The 20,925-nt window shown below is 42.4% G+C and overlaps 1 protein-coding gene across 1 annotated transcript in view; it reads right to left on the bottom strand.

The window, feature by feature from the left end:
• The window catches only part of relt (RELT TNF receptor), a 49,725-nt gene extending 30,414 nt beyond the window's left edge, over positions 1 to 19,311 (bottom strand). The window contains exons 1-5 of the mRNA XM_033023173.1: positions 19,203 to 19,311; positions 15,684 to 15,753; positions 15,536 to 15,597; positions 9,167 to 9,280; positions 7,272 to 7,450 (exon numbers count right to left, since the gene is read on the bottom strand). Of these exons, the coding sequence (XP_032879064.1) occupies positions 7,272 to 7,450; positions 9,167 to 9,280; positions 15,536 to 15,580 (338 nt within the window). The 5' untranslated portion in view covers positions 15,581 to 15,597; positions 15,684 to 15,753; positions 19,203 to 19,311. The remainder of the gene's footprint in view (positions 1 to 7,271; positions 7,451 to 9,166; positions 9,281 to 15,535; positions 15,598 to 15,683; positions 15,754 to 19,202) is intronic.
• Between the last annotated feature and the right edge of the window lie 1,614 nt (positions 19,312 to 20,925).

The following is a 20,925-nucleotide window of genomic DNA, read 5'->3' as shown; positions in this document are numbered from 1 at the left end:
GTCCCAACCCGAAACGTCATAGTCCATTCCCTCTACAGATGCGTTGAATTCCTCCAGTCCTTAGCTTTTTGTTTCAAGCACAACTTGTGCAAAGAAAAAACAGAGGCCTCTTTCCTTCCCCCCCTACACCATTGCACGGTTCTTGGAGCTCAGACTAGACAGCAAAAAAAAAAAAAATCACTTCCCCAATTGGAATCTTTCAATGTGAATGGAATTACACATGGATCATAGCCAAATCCACTAAAAAGGGTTTTTACACTAAAGAGATGCAAAACATTGTTATGTAAAAAGGCCAGGAGACAGTTTGGCAATTTACTTCACAGTTTATGCACAGAATACCAATGGGAGATGTATTTTATTTTTTTCTGAGCAATTCTTATGCAACTGACATAACCAAGCAACTGACTTTTCGCCCTACAACCCACCCATCCCATGGATGCAAAATGGCTGAGACCATACTGTATTTATATTAGACAGCGATCACATTTCATTTCAATTAAACTGCTTCCTCACTTTGTTGTGAAAGGAATACAGGGAAGTGTTTACAGATTCCCTGCTCTCATTTCCAAAGCTTCGCTTTCCAGAAACGGCAAATTAATTGGCACGAAACTAAAAGATTCAGAGCAATCGTACTTCATTCTCAAAACAGTAGAATCACTTCACGGAAAATTATCATTAAAACATTCTAAATCCAACGTGGCTGCAGGAATTGCTGGAACATTGCTCAATGTACATCATTCTAACAGGAGAATATTTTAAAATAGGACTATATGCTTTAAAGTTTTTCTGTTAAAGAATTTGGATTTCAATGTTGCCAGACATAGTTACAGAGAGATCAGTTAACAGATGTTATAAATACTGCAGACAATAAACATTAGATCAGCCTTTGCTGGCTGGGACTAGATTTGGCAATTACAATGTAAAGAGTGTATATTTACTGCAGATCCACCATTGTAGAACAGCTTTGATTCCAGTGCAATAGTTTGCTGCCACGGGCAATTTAAGGCTCTCACTGGTTGCATTAGGGTCGAAATTCTAGTAACTTTTGAAATGGTTAATCCCCCACTAGCAGATAGCAAATAGCATGGGAGCTCAAAGTCACAGAAAAGAATGCCAGAGACGATAAAGAAGGAATTTCATTTACAGTAAGGACATTTGAGAATCCTCTACAGCAAATGTCATCCAAAATGACTGGGTGATAAGGTACTGGCATTCCCAAGAAGCAAACAAAAATAACCAAAAAAAAGCTGCCAAAACAAATTCAGTGGGTCAGGCAGCATCTGTGGCGGGAAATGGACTGTCGACGTTTCAATTCAAGACCTTTCATCTGGACTGAATGAGAAGAGGGAAGATGGTCAGTATCAAGAGGCGAGGAGAAGGGATGGGGCAAGGGATGTGTATCAGCATTAATGCTGATATTGTATTAATCCATTAACACATGTATTATTGCAATTAATACATTAAAAATGTATCCTGATTGAATTGCTGAGCTGAAAGAACTGTCAACATGTAGGTTTCAAATAATGGAAACTGAATTGAGATCACAAGCAGTATTTCCTTAGATTCCAGTACATATTTAAAAAAACACTTGAGTTTATTGGTTTCAGTATTACAGAAAATAAGGACACCAAGTCAAACAACAAATCAGATACCTGTAAGAGAGATAAAGAAAAATGTGCTGTGCAGATTCTCGAGACAGGCAGGGTAGGAAGAAAACAGTCAGATAGACAAAATGCTGGAGTAACTCAGCGGGTCAGGCAGCATCGCTGGACAAAGGTAACAGGTGACATTTTGAGTCGAGACCCTTCTTCAGACAAATTCAGGGGAGAGGGAAACTAGAGGTAAGAAAAGGTACAGAACAAATCAGAGCTGGCACAAAGTAGTCAGGCTGAAGGCAGTCGGACTGCGAACACCAGCATTCACCAGCTCTTGTCTGTATAATGACATCCACCAAACATACTAATCCTTCATCCTTGCCCAACTCCCTGTGGAGTCAGCTTGCTTGGCAAATCTTGCACCACATAGATATAACTGATGCCTATTAAAAGCTGAGCAACCAGTCATGGTGCTCTCGGTTGAACAAACTTCCTTTAAGTGACGATTGACATGAATAGCCTCAGTGACCTATCTCAGCCACCTCTTCTGTAGATGGGGGGGGGGGGGGGGGGTGGAAAGAGGCAAGAACAAGGGCATATAGCAATACTGTTAAGCCCCCAAACTGCAGAATCTTGCTACCCTAGAAGGACAGGAGTGTTAAACTACAGCCAAGGGTTTGTTCTGCATAAACTATGGGGGGAAATGTAAAATATTTTTAGGTCCAGCTTTCATTTCAATTTAAATTGTTTGCCTAGGTCTCTGCGTAACCGGCCTCCTTTATCTAGACATGAGCCAAATGGGTTTCAGATCATGACACAGGGGGCAATTAGTATAATAGATTTGTTTTGTTGATGTTTGGTGTTGGCTCATCTCAACTTCCCGTACTCCCCTGCGAGAGTTTCATACCGAGCTGGAGATCTCACCCAGTCCCAAGGTCTCCCGGAAAAATATTAGTCACCAGTAATACAGGTTGACTCCTACGACAAAAGCCAGAGGATTGCAAGTTCCGCAGGAATTCAGAGACACGAAACAGCCGGGGAGAGAGGGAGAAGAAAGAAAAGAAAAAAAATGGCGTAGCTGGTAGAACAGAACTGCTGCCACACAGTACCTGAGATCTAGGTTCAATCCTGACCGAGGGTGTTGTCTATGTGAAGTTTGCATACTCTCCCTGCAACTTGGGTTTCTTTCCAAATCCCAAATCCCCCCAAATGGGCAGGTTTGTAGGTCATTTGGCTTTTGTAAATTGATCCTAGTGTGTTGGGAGTGGATGCAAAAATGGGATAACATAGGATTAGTGTGAATGGTAGTTGGCGTGGATATGGTTAGCTGAAGGACCTGTTGTACCTTTCAAACAATTCAATCATTCCATGGCTGCCTTGAGAGAGTCGTCTTTCAACTGGAAATGCCTATAAATATCCAATTACCTCCTGCATTTTGATTCAAAGGAACAAAAGTCAATTTTGTCAGGGAAGAAAGTAAGTTGGCTTGAACCAGAGGATGAACAACAATGCAAGGGTTCAAAATCATCAATTCTGCCAAATGAAAGACAATCCTCGAGTCTGAAGAAGGGTCTCGACCCGAAATGTCACCCATTCCTTCTCTCCAGAGATGCTGCCCGACTGCTGAGTTACTCCAGCATTTTGTCCATCTTCAATTTAAACCAGCATCTTCAGTTCCTTCCTACACAATTCTTGAATAAGTTTCCTTGTCCTAAACATACAGCTCTCAGCAATTTCTAAAGGCTTTGAGTTAATCATTCAGATTCTATAACTAAAAAAAATCTTTAAAAATGACATATTTTGTCTTGTGTGACATACGATTTGTCACATGCGATATGCAACTAGCCCAATGCCATGCTTTTACATTCACCAATCTCAATCAGATTCTTCTTAAACCACAGGGTACTTTTCACTGAAAGAACACATCCATTCATTGAATATATAGGAGCTAAATGGTTTAAGCTGGGTCATACAAGGATAGCTCCTTATCCCATTCAGTTCTGCCATGTTGTCCAACTCATATTCAACAGACTAAACTTACCGAGTAAGAACTGGGTGACGAATCACGCCACTGTGCCTTATCATTGTGGTTTGCTGTGCTGTGTTCGAATAGAATACAACACACAGGGGTCTTTGATAAAACATGTTTCCGTGTGTGGTCCGAAAGACATGCAAAAATACAACTTACCCATAACTTGCCATACTGGACTCAGTCATGTTCTTCCACAGATCAGAAGTAAACTACCAAACTTGCCACTAAAGGTTTATTCTGCCAAATATCCTATTTACCCATCGCATCTATAGACTATTGTTTCAAATTGTTAAATAGTATAAAGTAAACACACTCCGTCGAAAATGATTGCAATTTGAATAGCCACATGCTGTAGCAAGAACAGCATATTCTATGCTTGCAGATATTCCATATACTCTATAGAACACTATGATAATACCAAAAAAAGGTTCAAATCTAATGTTTTCTTTGATGCAATTGAAAATATAAATTACATCAGGGCAGGGATTGACATCACTTTAGTTTTGTGATGGAATTTACAAAGATTATAGGCTGGACAAGGGCAAATGAATTTTAAATCAGAGGGGTTTCATTTTGGGTAGTTAAACCAGGGTAGGACTTTCATAGCGATTGATAGGACCCTGGGGAGTTACAGTGCTCTTCGAGCTAGCACCGTCATTCAATGTCTGATCATCCCCAATCAGTATCCCGTTCCGGCTTTCTCCCCATATCCCCTGACTCCGCTATCTTTAAGAGCCCAATCCAGCTCTCTTGAAAGCATCCAGAGAACCTGCCTCCACCGCCCTCTGCGGCAGAGAATTCCACACTCACAACTCTCTGAGAAAAAGTGTTTCCTCGTCTCCGTTCTAAATGGTTTACCCATTAATTAAACTGTGGCCCTTGGTTCCGGACTCCCCCAACATCGAGAACATGACTCCTGCCTCCAGCGTGTCCAAACCCGTAACAATCTTATATGTTTCAATAAGAATCCCTCTCATCCTTCTAAACTCCAGAGTGTACAAACCCAGCTGCTTCATTCTCTCAGCATATGACAGTCCCGCCATCCCGGAAATTAACCTTGTAAACCTATGCTGCACTCCCTCAATATCAAGAATGTTGTTCCTCAAATTAGGGGATCAAAACTACACACAATACTCCAGGTGTGGTCTCACTAGGGCTCTGTACAACTGCAGAAGGACCTCTTTGCTCCTATACTCGATTCCTCTTGTTATAAAGGCCAACATGCCATTCGCTTTCTTCACTGCCTGCTGTACCTGCATGCTTACTTTCATAGACTGATGAACAAGGACCCCCAGATCCCGCTGTACTTCCCCTTTTCCCAACTTGACGCCATTTAGATAGTAATCTGCCTTCCTGTTTTTGCTACCAAAGTGGATAACCTCACATTTCTCCAAATTAAACATAATCTGCCATGCATCCACCCACTCCCCCAACCTGTCCAAGTCACCCTGCATTCTCATAGCATCCTCCTCACAGTTCACACTGCCACCGAGCTTTGTGTCATCTGCAAATTTGCTAATGTTAATTTGAATCCCTTTATCCAAATCATTGATGTATATTGTAAATAGCTGCGGTCCCTGCATCGAGCCTTGCGGTACCCCACTATTCTGAAAGAGACCCGTTAATCCCTACTCATTGTTTCCTGTCTGCCAACCAATTTTCTATCCATGTCAGCACTCCACCCCCTATACCATGTGCCCTAATTTTGCCCACTAATCTCCTATGTGGGACCTTATCAAATGCTTTCTGAAAGTCCAGGTAGACTACATCCACTGGCTCTCTCTTGTCCATTTCTGCCATGATCATATTGAATGGCGGTGCAGTCTCGAAGGGCCGAATGGCCTACTCCTGCACCTATTTTTTTTTTTCCTATGTTTCTATTTTCCTAGTTACATCTTGACAAAATTCCAGAAGATTAGTCAAGCATGATTTCCCCTTCGTAAATCCATGCTGACTCGGACCGATCCCGTTACTGCTATCCAAATGAGCGGCTATTTCATCTTTTATAATTGACTTCAGCATCTTCCACACCATCGATGTCAGGCTAACTGGTGTATGATTCCCTGTTTTCTCTCTCCCGCCTTTCTTAAAAAGTGCGATAACATTAGCTACCCTCCAAATCCACAGGAACTGATCCTGAGTCTATAGAACATTGGAAAATTATCATCAATGCATCCACAATTTCTAGAGCCACTTCCTTAAGTACCCTGGGATGCAGACCATTAGGCCCTGGGGATTTATCTGACTTCAGTCCCATCAGTCTACCCATCAGAGTGATGGCAAGAGCAAAGTATGGAGGAGAGAAGGAACTGCCCAAGATCCAAAGCATACCACCTCATCTGTGAAACACGGTGGTGGGGATGTTATGGCCTGAACACGTATGGCTGCTGAAGGAACTGGCTCACTTATCTTCATTGATGATACAACTACTGATGGTAGTAGCATAATGAATTCTGAAGTGTATAGACACATCCTATCTGCTCAAGTTCAAACAAATGCCGCAAAACTCATTGGCCGGCGTTTCATTCCACAGCAAGACAATGATCCCAAACATACTGCTAAAGCAACAAAGGAGTTTTTCAAAGCTAAAAAATGGTAAATTCTTGAGTGGCCAAGTCAATCACCCGATCTGAACCCAATTGAACATGCCTTTTATATGCTGAAGAAAATACTGAATGGGACTAGTCCCCAAAACAAGCATAAGCTAAAGATGGCTGCAATACAGGCCTGGCAGAACATCATCAGGTAAGACACCCAGTAACTGGTGATGTCCATGGATCACAGACTTCAAGCAGTCATTGCATACAAAGGATATGCAACAAAATACTGAACACGACTACTTTCATTCACATGACATTGCTGCGTCCCAAACATTATGGTGCCCTGAAATCGGGGGACTATGTATAAACACTGCTGTAATTTCCACATGGTGAAACCAAAATGTATAAAAATGGCCTTTATTAAAATCTGACAATGTGCACATGTGATTATTTTCTATTACAAATCTCAAATTATGGAGTACAGAGGCAAATAAATAAATGGGTCTTTGTCCCAAATATTATGGAAGGCACTGTGTATGGTCCTTGTAATATGACACCACTGTTGTACAGGGTGGTGAAGATGTATTTTGCCACATTGGCTTTCATCAGTCAGGACCTTATACAAGCTAGGCTATTGCATTGCAATTGTACAAGGCATTGGGGAGGTCTTACTCTGATCATTGTGGAACAGTAGATACTGGTTTCTATAAAGAAACAAAGTGCTGAAGTAACTCAGCAGGTCAGGCAGCATCTCTGGAAGCCATAAATAGGTGATTTTTTGGTTGGGACTTCTTCACACCATTTGCTGGGGAGCATTTCTATCCTGACATTTGACATTTCTACCCTGGGACAAAGACTGTCCATACCTCTCAATTTTATACACTTCTATTAGGTCTCCCTTCAATATCCAACACTCCAGTGAAAACAATTGAAATTTGCCTAAGTTCTTTTTATAGTTAATACCCTCTTAACCAGGCAGCATTCTGGTAAATATTATTCATACTCTCAAGCAAAAGGAGAGAAAGGTGAATGTAGGTCAAGGCCAAGTCTTGAGTGGTTGGAACACTCTAGGATTTACAAGGGGGAGATTTAGAGGTTAATTACCCCGGCAAACAGTGTCCACAGGTAGCATCTGTCATTGTTGTCCCCAGATGGCTATACGTCTTCATCAAACCCGCACAGTCCTTGTGGGCTTTACAGGAGCCAAAGCCATGGCCATCTTTAAAAGTACTCGGCATGCAGCTTCTGCAGACCATTCCAAAACCTTTTCCGTAACCACATTCCTAACAGAAACAGCTTACATTTTAATATGATTAAAAAAAAACAACTTTCCCAAACCAACCGTCCTAAAGCAGTTTCACACATTTATCATTACATGATTAGGAAGACAATGATAAAGTTTGGAGCAAATTTATATTTTATTGCATTTGCTCTTATTGCTAAAAGATAATCTCTTGAAGTGATGAGAACGGCCACAAAGGCCTGAAATGGGACAGAAATGATTAATGAACAGCAATAGTACAATCTTCAGAGTAAATGCAATTCACATAAACAGATTATATTCGACATTCAAGCCTGTCAAAATGTCCTGAATCCCTTTATTTTGCAACCAAAGCCCAATCTAGTCCATCTCAATTAAATGTTATCTCATCTATTGTTCCTGTTGATAACCAGTTATTGGAATTATTAATGATTTGCTATTAGAACAACAGTGAAATGCTGTTCGGATTTACTTTAAAATGATGCTTCAGGGCACTACCATGTTGACCTAGATCAAGGTTGTAATGTTAGCTCTAGGCAATAGTTTAATGAGCGTTATCAAATTAGCAACCCATTTTAGATCAAACAAAATCCCAATTCTAATTACCTCAAGATAACCTAGCGATCACCCCAGAAGCTGGGGAGAGATACAGGAAACACAAAATCAGCTAATTTGCTAGCTTTATAAGCCTGTGGCTACCGAAGGAACCTTTGTTGACCTCATTAAGGAATCAATCAAAACTCGACCTATTTTTGGCCTGGCATCTTCCATCGCCAGGAAAACCTAACAGGAGCATGCCCTTACATGTCAGAGTTAAAATTGCAGTTGGATCCCGCCGAGATAAATCAGGCACACATGCAAATCCTTATCGCTTGCTCAGTAGAGCCAAGTTTACTAATGAAAGAGGACTTCTCGTTTGTCCTAGAATGGAAAGCCTCCTCTTGGTGAAGAAGCAGTGCAGACAGAAATTGAGAATAGCAGTATTTGTCAGTTCCCGGTAATGGAAACAGATCAAGAAATCCGACCAATCGCTCGATCATTTACCAGACTTGGTCCTGCCACCACCGCCTTCCACCCCACTAGGATTGCCAACTGTTTCGTATTAGCCGGGACCTCCCATATTTTGGGCTAAATTGGTTTGTCCCGTACAGGACCGCCCTTTTCCCATATTTGACTGCTACTAGGTACACAAAAAAGCTGGACATCAAATGTGTACCTTCGATTTTCCAGCATCTCCAGTTCCTTCTTAAACACTTTGACTGCTACTACTCGGGTCAAGGGGACTGACGGGTCGGAGCACCGCGTCCCGTACCCGAGCCAGCTCATCATTCACTCAGCCACGGCCGAGTCGGTCAACGAATTGCCGTCGGGAATTTGTCCCGTATTTTGACCTTTTGTCCCTTATTTGGGAGTGAGAAAGTTGGCAACCCTACATCCCACCCCCAGCCAATCAAGGAGAGAATGGGTAATCATGGTTTGTATGCCTAAGAGGGTAGGGATTTGATACCAAGATAGAAGATCAGCCACGATTGGCCTGAATGGCAGGGTAGGCACAAATATTGAATAACATTTACCTCCTCTTTTCATATTTTCTACATTTAAAAGCTTTAACTTCATGTGCTCACCATCTTTGTAAAAATAAAGCAAACAAAATTGCAGACAAAAGAAAACCGCACAGCTCATCATTCAAGCAAACGTATTAAATTAAGGTTGTGAAGTTAGAAAGAGTGAGTGTTACCTCATCTGGCTGCTGCCCTGGAGGACAGGGAAAGCAGGGGACACAGCGACTTTGGTTGTCCTCAAATTCCTGCTTGCCACACTGCAACATCATTATACTTTGCCAGGTCAGCAACTGTGAGGGAGCAGACACACACTGTTAGTGACACATAATCATTCGTTCCTCACTGGGGCCCTAATGAATTGCTCAGAAAGGCAGCTTATAAATGCGACTGACTTCTGCCAAACAGCTGAGTAACCATTCCATTAACCTTCCGTGTGCTGAAATCTCAGTTCTCCTTCCCCAGACATTCCTCAGTCATAGGGACTGGTGCTTGTTCACCGCCAGGAATCACACTACTTTTCACTGGACGTCTCTCGGATGTTAAAAATAATGGGACCATCGCCTGTGCAATCAATGGAAACAAATGTTGGGGAGAGAATCACATTTGGAATTGAAGTTGCAGTGGTTGTCGAGGGGTGGGATTTTCAGCCATTAAGTGCACACCATGTTCAGCCTTTCTTATTTCAGTATTCAATCGATCACAGAGAGCTTGCAGCACCCACAACAAACAGACTAATTAGATCACTTCAGCAAACAGTTGGGAATCAACAACATCACGTTGGACAGGAATCACAAATCAGCCAGATTTGGGTGAAGGATGCCAATGAACCAGGTAGGTTTTTAATGACAGTAGATACAATAACTGGCAAACACTTTCATTTTCCAAATTCTGGATAGCTAGCTCAGCAATTTCGTTTTTTTGGTTTAGTTGTAGTTTAGAGACACAGTGCGGAAACAGGCCCTTTGGTCCACCGAGTCCGCACCAACCTGCAATCCCCGCACATTAACACTATCCTACACACACTAGGGACAATTTACATTTGCACCAAGCCAATTAACCTACAAACCTGTGAATTTAATTGCTACTGCATCCACTGGATTATTTTCTTTCCACAGATTACCACACAGTCCACTAAAATAAATCTGGCCTGGGAACTGAACAACTAATGCACGTTCATAAAATCCAATTATACAAAGTTAATAGCATTAAAGTGAAAGGAGATGTGCAGGGCAAATATTAATTTTAAAACAGTGTGTTGTGGATGCCTGGTATGTGTTGCCAGGGGTGGCAATGGATAATTAAATTTAGGAGACTTAAATGGGCACATGGATATGCTGAGAATGTTGGGGTATGGATCTGATATAGACAGATGAGATTAGTTCTATGTGTGGCACAGACATTGTGGGCTGCAGTGTCTGTTCTGTACTTTTCTTTGTTGTAATAACAAATATACTAAAAATATGCTCACTTCCTCATTAACCAAGGAATATCACAAGACACTTTTTATGGCTTGACACTAGAATCATAGAGCTTGAGTTACACAGAAAGGAAACAGCACTTCAGCCTAACTTGTTCATTCTGACCAATGTGCCTTCCTGAGCTGGTCCCATTTGCCTGCATTTAGCCCAAACTCCTCTATATCTTTCCCATCCACGAATTTGTCCAATTGTCAAGCCTCTACTACTTCTGGCAGCTTCTTCCATACAATCACCACCGTCTGTGCAGAAAAAACATGCCCCCCACAACCTCTTTAAATCTTTCCCCTCGACAACCACTGCAACTTCAATTCCAAAACAGCTTCAAATTATTCAAAAATGCTACTTGTAGATGTCCATCTACTAAAACAGTTATCATTTCATATGGGCTTCTAATCAGAACTTGGTAATGAGGAGGAAGAGAATTGCTTGATAGTATTCATGTTCTTAAACTTTGAATTTGAAGATTGTTTCAGTTCCATCCTGATGCCCCCCCCACCCATTTAACACAGCCACAGATTATTTTCCTCGTAACTTCACAATGGATGATTTTCAAATTGCAGATTTTTTCAAAAACCTTTATCATAGGAGTTCAGAACATTCGTACTTTGAGATATGCTTTCAAGTCAGTTGTGCTCTATCACTTTCTGTCAGTGTCTGCCCACCCCAATCCTTCTTTATTAGACAGCCAGGGACATCACAATGGACCTCTGTAGTTCTATCTAACAATATGAAACGTTTCTTTCTGCTTCCAGGTGCAGCATTCCAGACTAACATCAAATCTATCAGAGCAAAGATTCCTCCATATCCACAGCAGCTTCTCAGTTCATGGAAAATAATAATCAATGATTTATAAACAGAACTACCCTGGATTCCTAGTGACTGCAAACAACTATTACATTTACATGGCACATTCAGTATGGTAAAGTGTACAAAGGTACTTCAGAGTAGAATTAAACACAATATGACAAAGGAATGGAAGGAGACTTTGAAACCAGTGACCAAAATCAAGTGGCACTGTGGTGCAGCAATAGAGTTGCTGCCTTACAGTGTCAGAGACCCGGTTTCAATCCCGACTATGGGTGCTATCTGTACGGAGTTTGCATGTTCTCCCTGTGATCGCGCGAGTTTTCTCCGAGATCTTCGGTTTCCTCCCACACTCCAAAGACGTACAGGTTTGTAAGTTAATTGGCTTGGCATAAATGTAAATTGTCTCTAGTTTGTGTAGGATAGTGTTAATGTGCGAGGAAATTTCTGATCAGTGGGCCGAAGGGCCTGTTTCCTCACTGTATCTCTAAACTACACTGACCCTAGGGGACATGGGCAAAAGCAATCTGATATTGGGGCCCAACATCAAGGAAACACTCCCACTCTTATTGACCCACAACTCATTTAACATCTTGCCAAAACTGACTTGCTTCATTTCATCAGCCACGTATCCCAAACCTAAGAAACCTGGCAGTTCTTCGTGAAGCTTGCAACAACACAAACAGCTTAAATCAGGAGGCTTCCAGACTTAGTTGGTATCCAAAATGCCAATCCACCTTCTAGAACAGACTACCTACTACACAGCTTGCTTGGTGAAACTTGGCAGATGGTAGATTGGAATTTATTTCCTGATGCCCATACCAACACCCTAGTTGAAGAATTTAAAAAACTTATCAGTAATGGTAATTGCCAAATTTTCCATCTTATCACAAGGATCCCATTGGTTCACAGAAGATCCCTACAGAAGGAAATCCACCATCTTATGGTCTTTACACAACTTCAGGTGCACAACAAGGTCGCCATATAATTGTCTAGTGTGCCATTGCATTATGATCACAATCTTCTCAACATAAAGAGGGATGGCGTAGGAATGCCAGCCATGCCCGTGATGTTTGCATCCAATGAGTGAATGAAAGAAAATGCATGCTTCAGGAAATTAAAACTAACCCACGTTAACACCGTGGATTTGGTTGTAATGAAAATTTTGAAACAAATTCAGAGCAGCATATTAGATATCAAAATAAACAAATTTGAAAAATGATAAAATGTTTTGCATTGTTACAGCTGGTCTCAAAATTTATTTATGTGAAATAGTTCTAGAAATAATTATGTCTGAGTCTGCATTACATGCCACATGAAATCTATGAAACAGATTATGACATATTGAAAAAATCTCCACTAAACATTTGACCCATCAGGCTTGAACGATGAAGAAAGAGGATAACTGGGAATTTTGCTGGAAATGGTATAAAAATGATCTTAGGAAACATTTTCATTAGTCCATTCAATGGGGTTTACATTTGAACATGCAAAGAATTGAAGGAGATCAGGGCAAAGTAAATTGGGCCCTAATTTTGTTCTAATGATCTGGGTGGCAAATCCCACATCCATGTAATTGTGATTTCTGAGAATCACCCACCAAGTGCAAGCTAATAATAGTGCCGCTGCCGCCAGGAACATTAACCCCATTATTTTCCCCTGATTACAGCAACTTCGTGCTCCTGTAAAGGCTCTTGGTTGCAATAGGTTATAATGTGTCTAGATTTATCCTGTTGATAAAGTTAAAAAGGAAAGAGCTGTTGGGAAAACAGTGCACATAATGGAGAAACACTCACTGCAATAATGTCAGCAAATAATGAACAGCAGGTGTTTGCTTTGTACCCGTCTGATATTTACAACTAGAGTCCAACTTAAAAAAAGAACATAGCAGTATATGATGAAACAGAAACAACTAAATAAACAGAAAGGTAAGGCAAGTCAGAACTTCAACCTTGATTTTTTAATTTATCTGGCTTTTTAACTGGCAAAAGGATAAAATTCTTATAATTCTATATCCATATAACCCTCCCCCCCCCCCCCCCTTTAATTTCAGAGACAGGGCATGTAGTTGATTCTTTATTCAATACCCCTATGTTTGGAACATAACCACTTAACTCACATTATGTTCTATTTATCCATCACACAAGTACTCACAAAATGGCAAGTTCTTTTTGCCATTTTGTTCAAACCCACCTAATACATTTCCCACCTTCATAACCTCCCTTAGCTCTTTGAGAATTCTGCATTCTAGTAATTAAAGGAGGTTTATTGTCACGCCAGTTCCATACATGGTACAATCCTGGGTAAAAATCTTGTGCTGGAGGATTCCATACAGTAAATTTGACATTAAATGATAAAATGCATGCATTAAATTATATAGTGAACGTTATATTATAGACAGAGTCCAGTTCAGGTGAGTTTCAGGGCTGGTTGGTTTAGCAGCCTGATTGCCTGTGGGAAAAAGCTGTTCGAGTGTCTGGTGGTACGGGAGCTGATGTTCCGGTACCTTCTGCCTGAGGGCAGCAGGCAGAATAGCTGCTTTCCAACGCACTGCCTGGAGATGTGCTGGGTCGTCCGCACCACTCTCTGCAGGGCCCTTTGGGCGTGGCTGGTGTAGCTGCCATGCCAGGTGGAGATACAGCCTGTCAGGATGCTCTCCACGCTGCCTCTGTCGTCTCTGATTACAGTGGTTTGGAATTGTTAGAAGCTGAACCATTGCAAATCTGGGCCGAGTGCGAGATTCCTTGAAATCACCCAGGCAATGTCCCATATTAGTTCTGTGAAGAATATGGATGATTCTTATTTTTTAATACTAACATGGTAGAACTGATTACTCCCCGAACTGGGTTTGAAGGTTCAGCTTCTAACAATTCCAAACCACTGTAATCCACCCCTGTCACTTTTGGTTGGCAGACAGGAAGCAAAGAGTAGGAGTGAACTGGTCATTTTCAGAATGGCAGGCAGTGGCGAGTGGAGTGCCGCAAGGCTCAGTATTGGGGCCGCAACTGTTTACCATATATATTAATGAAGAGGAAATTAGGAGCAATACTAGCAAGTTTGCGGATGACACAAAGCTGGGTGGCAGTGTGAGCTGTGAAGAGGATGTTAGGAGGTTGCAGGGTGACCTGGACAGGTTGAGTGCGTGGGCTGATGCGTGGCAGATGCAGTATAATATAGATAAATGTGAGGTTATCCACTTTGGTGGTAAAAACAAGGGGGCAGATTATTATCTCAATGGGGTTAGGTTAGGTAAGGGGGAGGTACACCAGTCACTGAAAGATGGCGTGCAGGTACAGCAGGCAGTGAAGAAAGCTAATGGAATGTTGGCCTTCATAACAAGAGGATTTCAGTATAGGAGAGGTTCTTCTGCAGTTGTATAGGCTCTGGTAAGACCACATCTGGAGTATTGTGTACAGTTTTGGTCTCCTAATTTGAGGAAGGCCATCCTTGTGATTGAGGCACTGCAGCATAGGTTCACGAGATTGATCCCTGGGATAGCAGGACTGTCATACGAGGAAAGATTGAAAAGACTAGGCTTGTATTCACTGGAGTTTAGAAGGATGAGGGGATCTTATAGAAACATATAAAATTATAAAAGGACAGGACAAGCTAGATGCAGGAAAAATGTTCCCACTGTTGGGCAAGTCCAGAACCAGGGCCCACAGTCATAGAATAAAGGGGAGGCCATTTAAGGCTGAGGTGAGAAAAAAAATTAAAAAATTTCACCCAGAGAGTTGTGAATTTGTGGAATTCCCTGCCACAGAGGGCAGTGGAGGCCAAATCACTGGATGGATTTAAGAGAGTTAGATGGAGCTCTAGGGGCTGGTGGAATCAAGGAATATGGGGAGAAGGCAGGAACAGGTTATTGATTGGGGACGATCAGCCATGATCACAATGAATGGCGGTGCTGGCTTGAAGGGCCGAAAGGCCTCCTCCTGCACCTATTTTCTCTGTTTCTATACACACCAGTCCCCTTTGTGAAAGTTGGGTCTAACAATTAGAGCTTTAACAAAAAAGAAAACAATCTTAATACTCATGTGTGCTCTACATAAATACAAAGTAATTTGCACTATTTTGGTTTCCCCTCCTCACAACCCCATCCCCCAACATTTTTAGTGCAGCAAAGAAGGATTCAGTCTAACCACGAGAGAGAGATGACTTTCAAACTATGTGGAATTAAAAACTCTGGACGTTTAAGCTTTAGCTCAATCATTTATAATTGCCCCAATATAATTATATTCAACTGCAAAAGATGATACTCACAATGAGGTAACAAAACAAGGAGCATCTCAGAGAGTTCCTCTTCATTTTCAACGTTGAGCAGACTTGAGAAAAAAAAGATTCAATCAAAATCAAAATACAAGTAAAAGCAACATGGAAAGAGGCACATGAAGAAATCTCAAGTACAGACCTGGAACAGTCTATGTTCACTATTCACTTATGGGAGCTACAGAGTCTTCGCCTCAAGCACAGATTGACAACTAAGGAAAAGAAAAGAAAGCATAGAGTTAATGCTCAGCCTGCCTTGTCAATCACAGCTTCTCTACCCAAGTGTCTTAGCTGTCACATTGCAGCATTCCTACCAAACTTAATGGACTTTTCTCCTACTTTCATTAAGAGAGATTATTATAGTTTGCTTTGCAGGAAAATGGCCATTCTGTCAGAGTGAATTTTATTTCATATCTCATATTGGGATAGCGATTTGTGACTTCTGTAGGGCATGACTTTCTGTTACTTGAACAGCAATTTTGGCAAGGATCACTGAAGGGGGAGAGGAAGTTATGACTGGTGAAATAATTTCATTGAAGGTCGAAGAAATTGAGAAAGATGATCTATGGAATGCAGAGGTTGGTGGGATGGAAGGCAAGGACCAGGGGAACTCTCAGGTCCCTGGCGTAAAAACTTACAAAAATGTACAACTCCCTGTATGTAGAAATGTCTCCTTATTTTAATCCCAAATTGAAGCCTGTTATCTTGAGATGATATCTCCTAAATTTTGGATTCCTCACTCAGCAAAATCACTTCTGTTTATACATCCTGTTAATCTCATATGTCTCAGTCTGATCTTCAACATAATTCACCTGGAAAGTGAATGGAGCGATGAAGGGACAATTCAGAATTGGTGGATCATGCACAAAGGATAAGGAGTTTAATCAGTGATCCTTTGTCCCAAACATGGCAATTGCCCAATATTCCCTTTAACTTGTCACATCTGGTTGCACATCTGCTGCAAAATACCACAGCACAATTACAGTGTAGGAAGGCTGAGTCTGAAGAATGGTCTTGACCCAAAACGTCACCCATTCCTTCTCTCCAGAGATGCTGCTTGTCCCGCTGTGTTACTGCAACACAAATACAGTGTTCTCCCCGGAGCATGTTAGAAGGGGACAGACAATTTCCCCATCTTCCTGCCATAATGTAAAGAGAGTTTAAAAACTAGCTAAGTCAGGGGAAATCAGTAGAAAATCTCATAAATCCAATGGAGCTTAGTGTGTGGGCAGAGTACAGGTCATCCTCTTCAAACACAAAATTTTGTTTTAGTTTTAAAAAGATGTGAATTAGCACAGATGTTTTCGAAGTGTTTCTTAGCTGGTCTTGCAAAACAGATTGATCATTTTGGATTTTCAGAAGGGAGGTCCACCTTCTAAATTAAACAATTTTACCAATGTAAATATATGCTGATCTTGCTTTTAGTCATACAACATGAAAATGGGCCATTTTACCCTATTTTCCAACAGCTGGCCAGCAGCCTTCAATGCTTGGGCAATTTTTGACCTTTCATTATTTGTTGATATGGGTGACAGGTTATTATGGAAACCATATCCAGTGTAGTGTTCACCTACATAGTAGAATTTGAGTCAATTAGGTGAAATAATGGGCAGGCTGGCAAGATTTCTAGTTTTCAAGAAGGAACTGCAGATGCTGGAAAATCGAAGGTACACAAAAAAGCTGGAGAAACTCAGCGGGTGCGGCAGCATCTATGGAGCGAAGGAAATAGGCAACGTTTCGGGCCAAAACCCTTCTTCAGACTGGCCGGTTTGAAGGGTTCCAATCCAAAACGTCAGTGTAAAGAAGGATCCCGACCCACAACGCCACCTGTCCATTTTCTCCAGGAATGCTGCCTGAACTCCTGAGTTACTTCCGTATTTGGTGTCAATTTTCTCTAGAGATGCTGACTGACCCTCTGAGACACTCCAGTATTTTGTGTCTATCTTCTCCAGAGATGCTGTCTGATGTTACGTGCCTTTTTGTGTCTACTTTAGGATGTCTAGATTACTAGATAGTTTCACCACAACTCACTTTGACATGTAGCAACTAAACAGTGCATTCTACATGAACAGAGTACATTAGCCTGACAGTGGGCTAATTCAAAATGTCTTGCATCTCTCCTTATGGCTCGCAGGCACAGACAATAGCTTCAAGTTTTAAACATCTATTTTGGTTTCACCATCAATCATTCATCAATCTGTTCTATTTTAGCAATGATATCAAAGGATATTAACTCTACATATCCTCCCATAGCCGCCCTCACAAAATACACGGAGATTCATCGAATGAATCCCATTGCCCTGCCTAGAGGATCAACTTCGACACCACAGGCAACAGCCCTGCTTAGTCAAACTTCCTATCATCTCGAGTGGGCTGCTTATTACACATCCGACAATCACAAACTGTCTGTATTTGTTATCGTAATCTGCAGCGCGAGTAACAGCGCGTACATTCCTTCAGGGGCAATTCCCGGGTTAAAAAAAACAAACCGGTACTCAATTAGATCTCCCTTCCCGCTGTACTTCCCCTCCAGAAAGGCCGAATGAGATAATTCCCTCCAAATACTTGCAATAAAGCCTCAGCACATATGACACACTTCGATATTGTTGGCTTTCAATAAGGAACCGGACGAATAAACAATCTGTCTATGTTAAATATCATTCAAAAGCGCGACCCATCCAAGATATTATGAATCAGGAAATAATCTAATCCGCTAAAGCTGGTGAGTCAGGGATCAAAATAGTAGTGATTGTTCCTTCAAAAGACAGGGGCATATGAATTAGGAGGAGACCACTCGGCGCCTCAAGCTGATACAATGGCAGAGATCTTTATTAAGAAATAGTTCTGACCCCGGATCTCTTTCCCCTCTGGCTGAAGGGCGAGAGGACGCCCTAGATACAAGGTAGACCAGCGACTAAAGCATAGGGTGCAAGAAGCTGGGCAAGGGGGCACGGATATTGCGGAGATCAGGGTTCCCAACAACCTCCTGCTGAAAATTTCCCCGCTCCTTCTGAGGAAGAGAGGGAGAGAAAAACACAATGCTGGAGTAAATCAGCGGGTCATGTAGCATATCTAGAGGACATGGACAAGGACGGGCGACGTTTCGGATCGGGACACTTATCGTAGTTAACTTAAGGTGAAGGAAGAGAGAAGTTGTGGGGGTGGACAAAGCGCCTGACCCGCTCGCAGCCCAGCTCAGCCGGCATCTTCATTCATTGGAGGTGTCATTGCAACGTGGTTATCTAGTCAAGAGTGTTTTTTTTATTGTCATACGTCCCAAATAGAACAACGAAATTCTTACTTGCAGCAGCAGCACCACATAATGTAGACGTGGTGTTCTGTCGACAATATAATAAACAAGAAAAAAAAGTTCAGTGTCCGAGGAAGTGTCAGTGTCTCGACCCGAAACGTCACCCAGAGATGCTGCCTGTCCCGCTGAGTTACTCCAGCTTTTTGTGTCTATCTTAGATTTAAAACCAGCATCTGCTACTTTTACAGCATCTCTGGAGAGAAGGAATGGGAGACGTTTCCGGTCGAGACCCTTCTTCAGACATATGTAGATATATAAGTACACACACACAAACACATACATAAAACAATCAGTAGGAATTGGAAAATATTGCTATATATTCTTAATTTTTAGTGATAGAACGCACTTTACCTGACAGTTTTTCCGTGCACTGGCCGATTGTCGCCGTTCCCCACCGTGATGTCCTGCTCCGAGCCGGTGCTGCAACGACGCTCCTTCTCCCGCCTCTGGCGGATGTCAACCGCCGGCCACCGCTGAAGAAGCACGCGCGGCTCATGACGTAGGTGCTGACACCTGGCCCCGCCCCCGCCCTCGGCCCCGCCCCCCGCCCCCGCCCCCGGCCCCGCCGCCTTCTCCTTCTATCGGCCCTGCGTCATCACGCACCCAACACGCCGCCTCCAGCATGGTTGACACGCCCCCCCCCCTCCTGTCAATCACAGGGCCTGCCCTTCGCGCTGTGTCCTGCTCTTCGTCATGGTTCTTGTGAGTCACTCAGTCACTGCTGTGTGGAGTTGTCGAGTGATACAGCGTGGAAACAGGCCCTTCGGCCCAACTTGCCCCACACCGCCCAGCTACACTAATCTCACTGGCCAACATTTGGTCCATATCCTTCCAAAGCTGTCCTATCCATGTACCTATCCATCAGTCCGAAGAAGGGTTTCGGCCCGAAACGTTACCTATTTCCTTCGCTCCATAGATGCTGCTGCACCCGCTGAGTTTCTCCAGCATTTTTGTGTACCTTCGATTTTCCAGCATCTGCAGTTCCTTCTTGAACACTATCCATGTACCTGTCCAACTGCTTCTTAAATGTTGGGATAGTCCTAGCCTCAACTACCTCTTCTGGCAGCTTGTTCCGTAGATCCACCACCCTTTGTGTGAAAAAGTTACCCCTCAGATTCCTATTAAATCTTTTCTCCTTTACCTTAAACCTATGTCCTCTGGTCCTCGATTCACCTACTTTGGGCAAGAGATTCTGTGCATCTACCCGATCTATTTCTCTCATGATCTTATACACCTCTATATGATCACCCCTCATCCTCCTGCGCTCGAAGAAATAGAGTCCCAGCCTACTCAACCTCTGCCTATAGCTCAGACCCTCTAGTCCTGGCAACATCCTCGTTAGTTAGCAGAGGTCCCTGCAAGCATTTCTCTTCTTTCGGCTGCTGCTATTAATAAATTGGAAACTTTAATATCTGAGTTATGAATAGGGAGAATCTATTCTGAGAAGTCAGATCTTGGAGAATTAGAGACAGGCCACCGAATAAGATGCTAGCCAACAGATGGTAACCTAACGTGTAGGAAAGAACTGCAGATGCTGGTTTACCCCGAAGAAAGACACAAAATGCTGGAGTAACTCTGCGGGACAGGGAACATCTCTGGAGAGAAGGAATTGCTGCTGTTTCAGGTCGAGAACCTTCTTCAGACAGTCAAGGGAGAGGGATACTAGAGATATGGAGGGGTAAAGTGTGAAAATGACGGATGAAAGCAGTCGCTGCTCTGGGAAATGTAGAATGGTTCATTGTTGGCTGAGTGGGAGGTGGCAACTAGGCATGAAACAGTAACATTAATCAGGAGCACAGAGAAACTAGACGGAGAACTAAGGTCGGGGAGGGACAAAGAGAGAGGGAAAACAAGGGTTACTTGAAGTTGGAGTAATCAATATTCATACCGCTGGGTTGTAAGCTGCTCAAGCGTAGGGAGTATGGAGAATCTATTCTGAAAAGTCAGATTTTGGAGAATTAGAAACAGGTCCCCAAATAAGATGCTAGCGGACAGACGGTAACTTAAAGTAGAAATCACACTAGCACACTACACCAAAGAGGGCAAACTTTCTAAAAAATGTCCTGGTGCTACT

This window comes from Amblyraja radiata, chromosome 6 (assembly GCF_010909765.2).
Source record: "Amblyraja radiata isolate CabotCenter1 chromosome 6, sAmbRad1.1.pri, whole genome shotgun sequence".
In the NCBI taxonomy this organism is placed as follows: domain Eukaryota; kingdom Metazoa; phylum Chordata; class Chondrichthyes; order Rajiformes; family Rajidae; genus Amblyraja; species Amblyraja radiata.
Note: the sequence above shows the minus strand (reverse complement) of the source record. Positions and strands in the feature narration are given on the sequence as shown.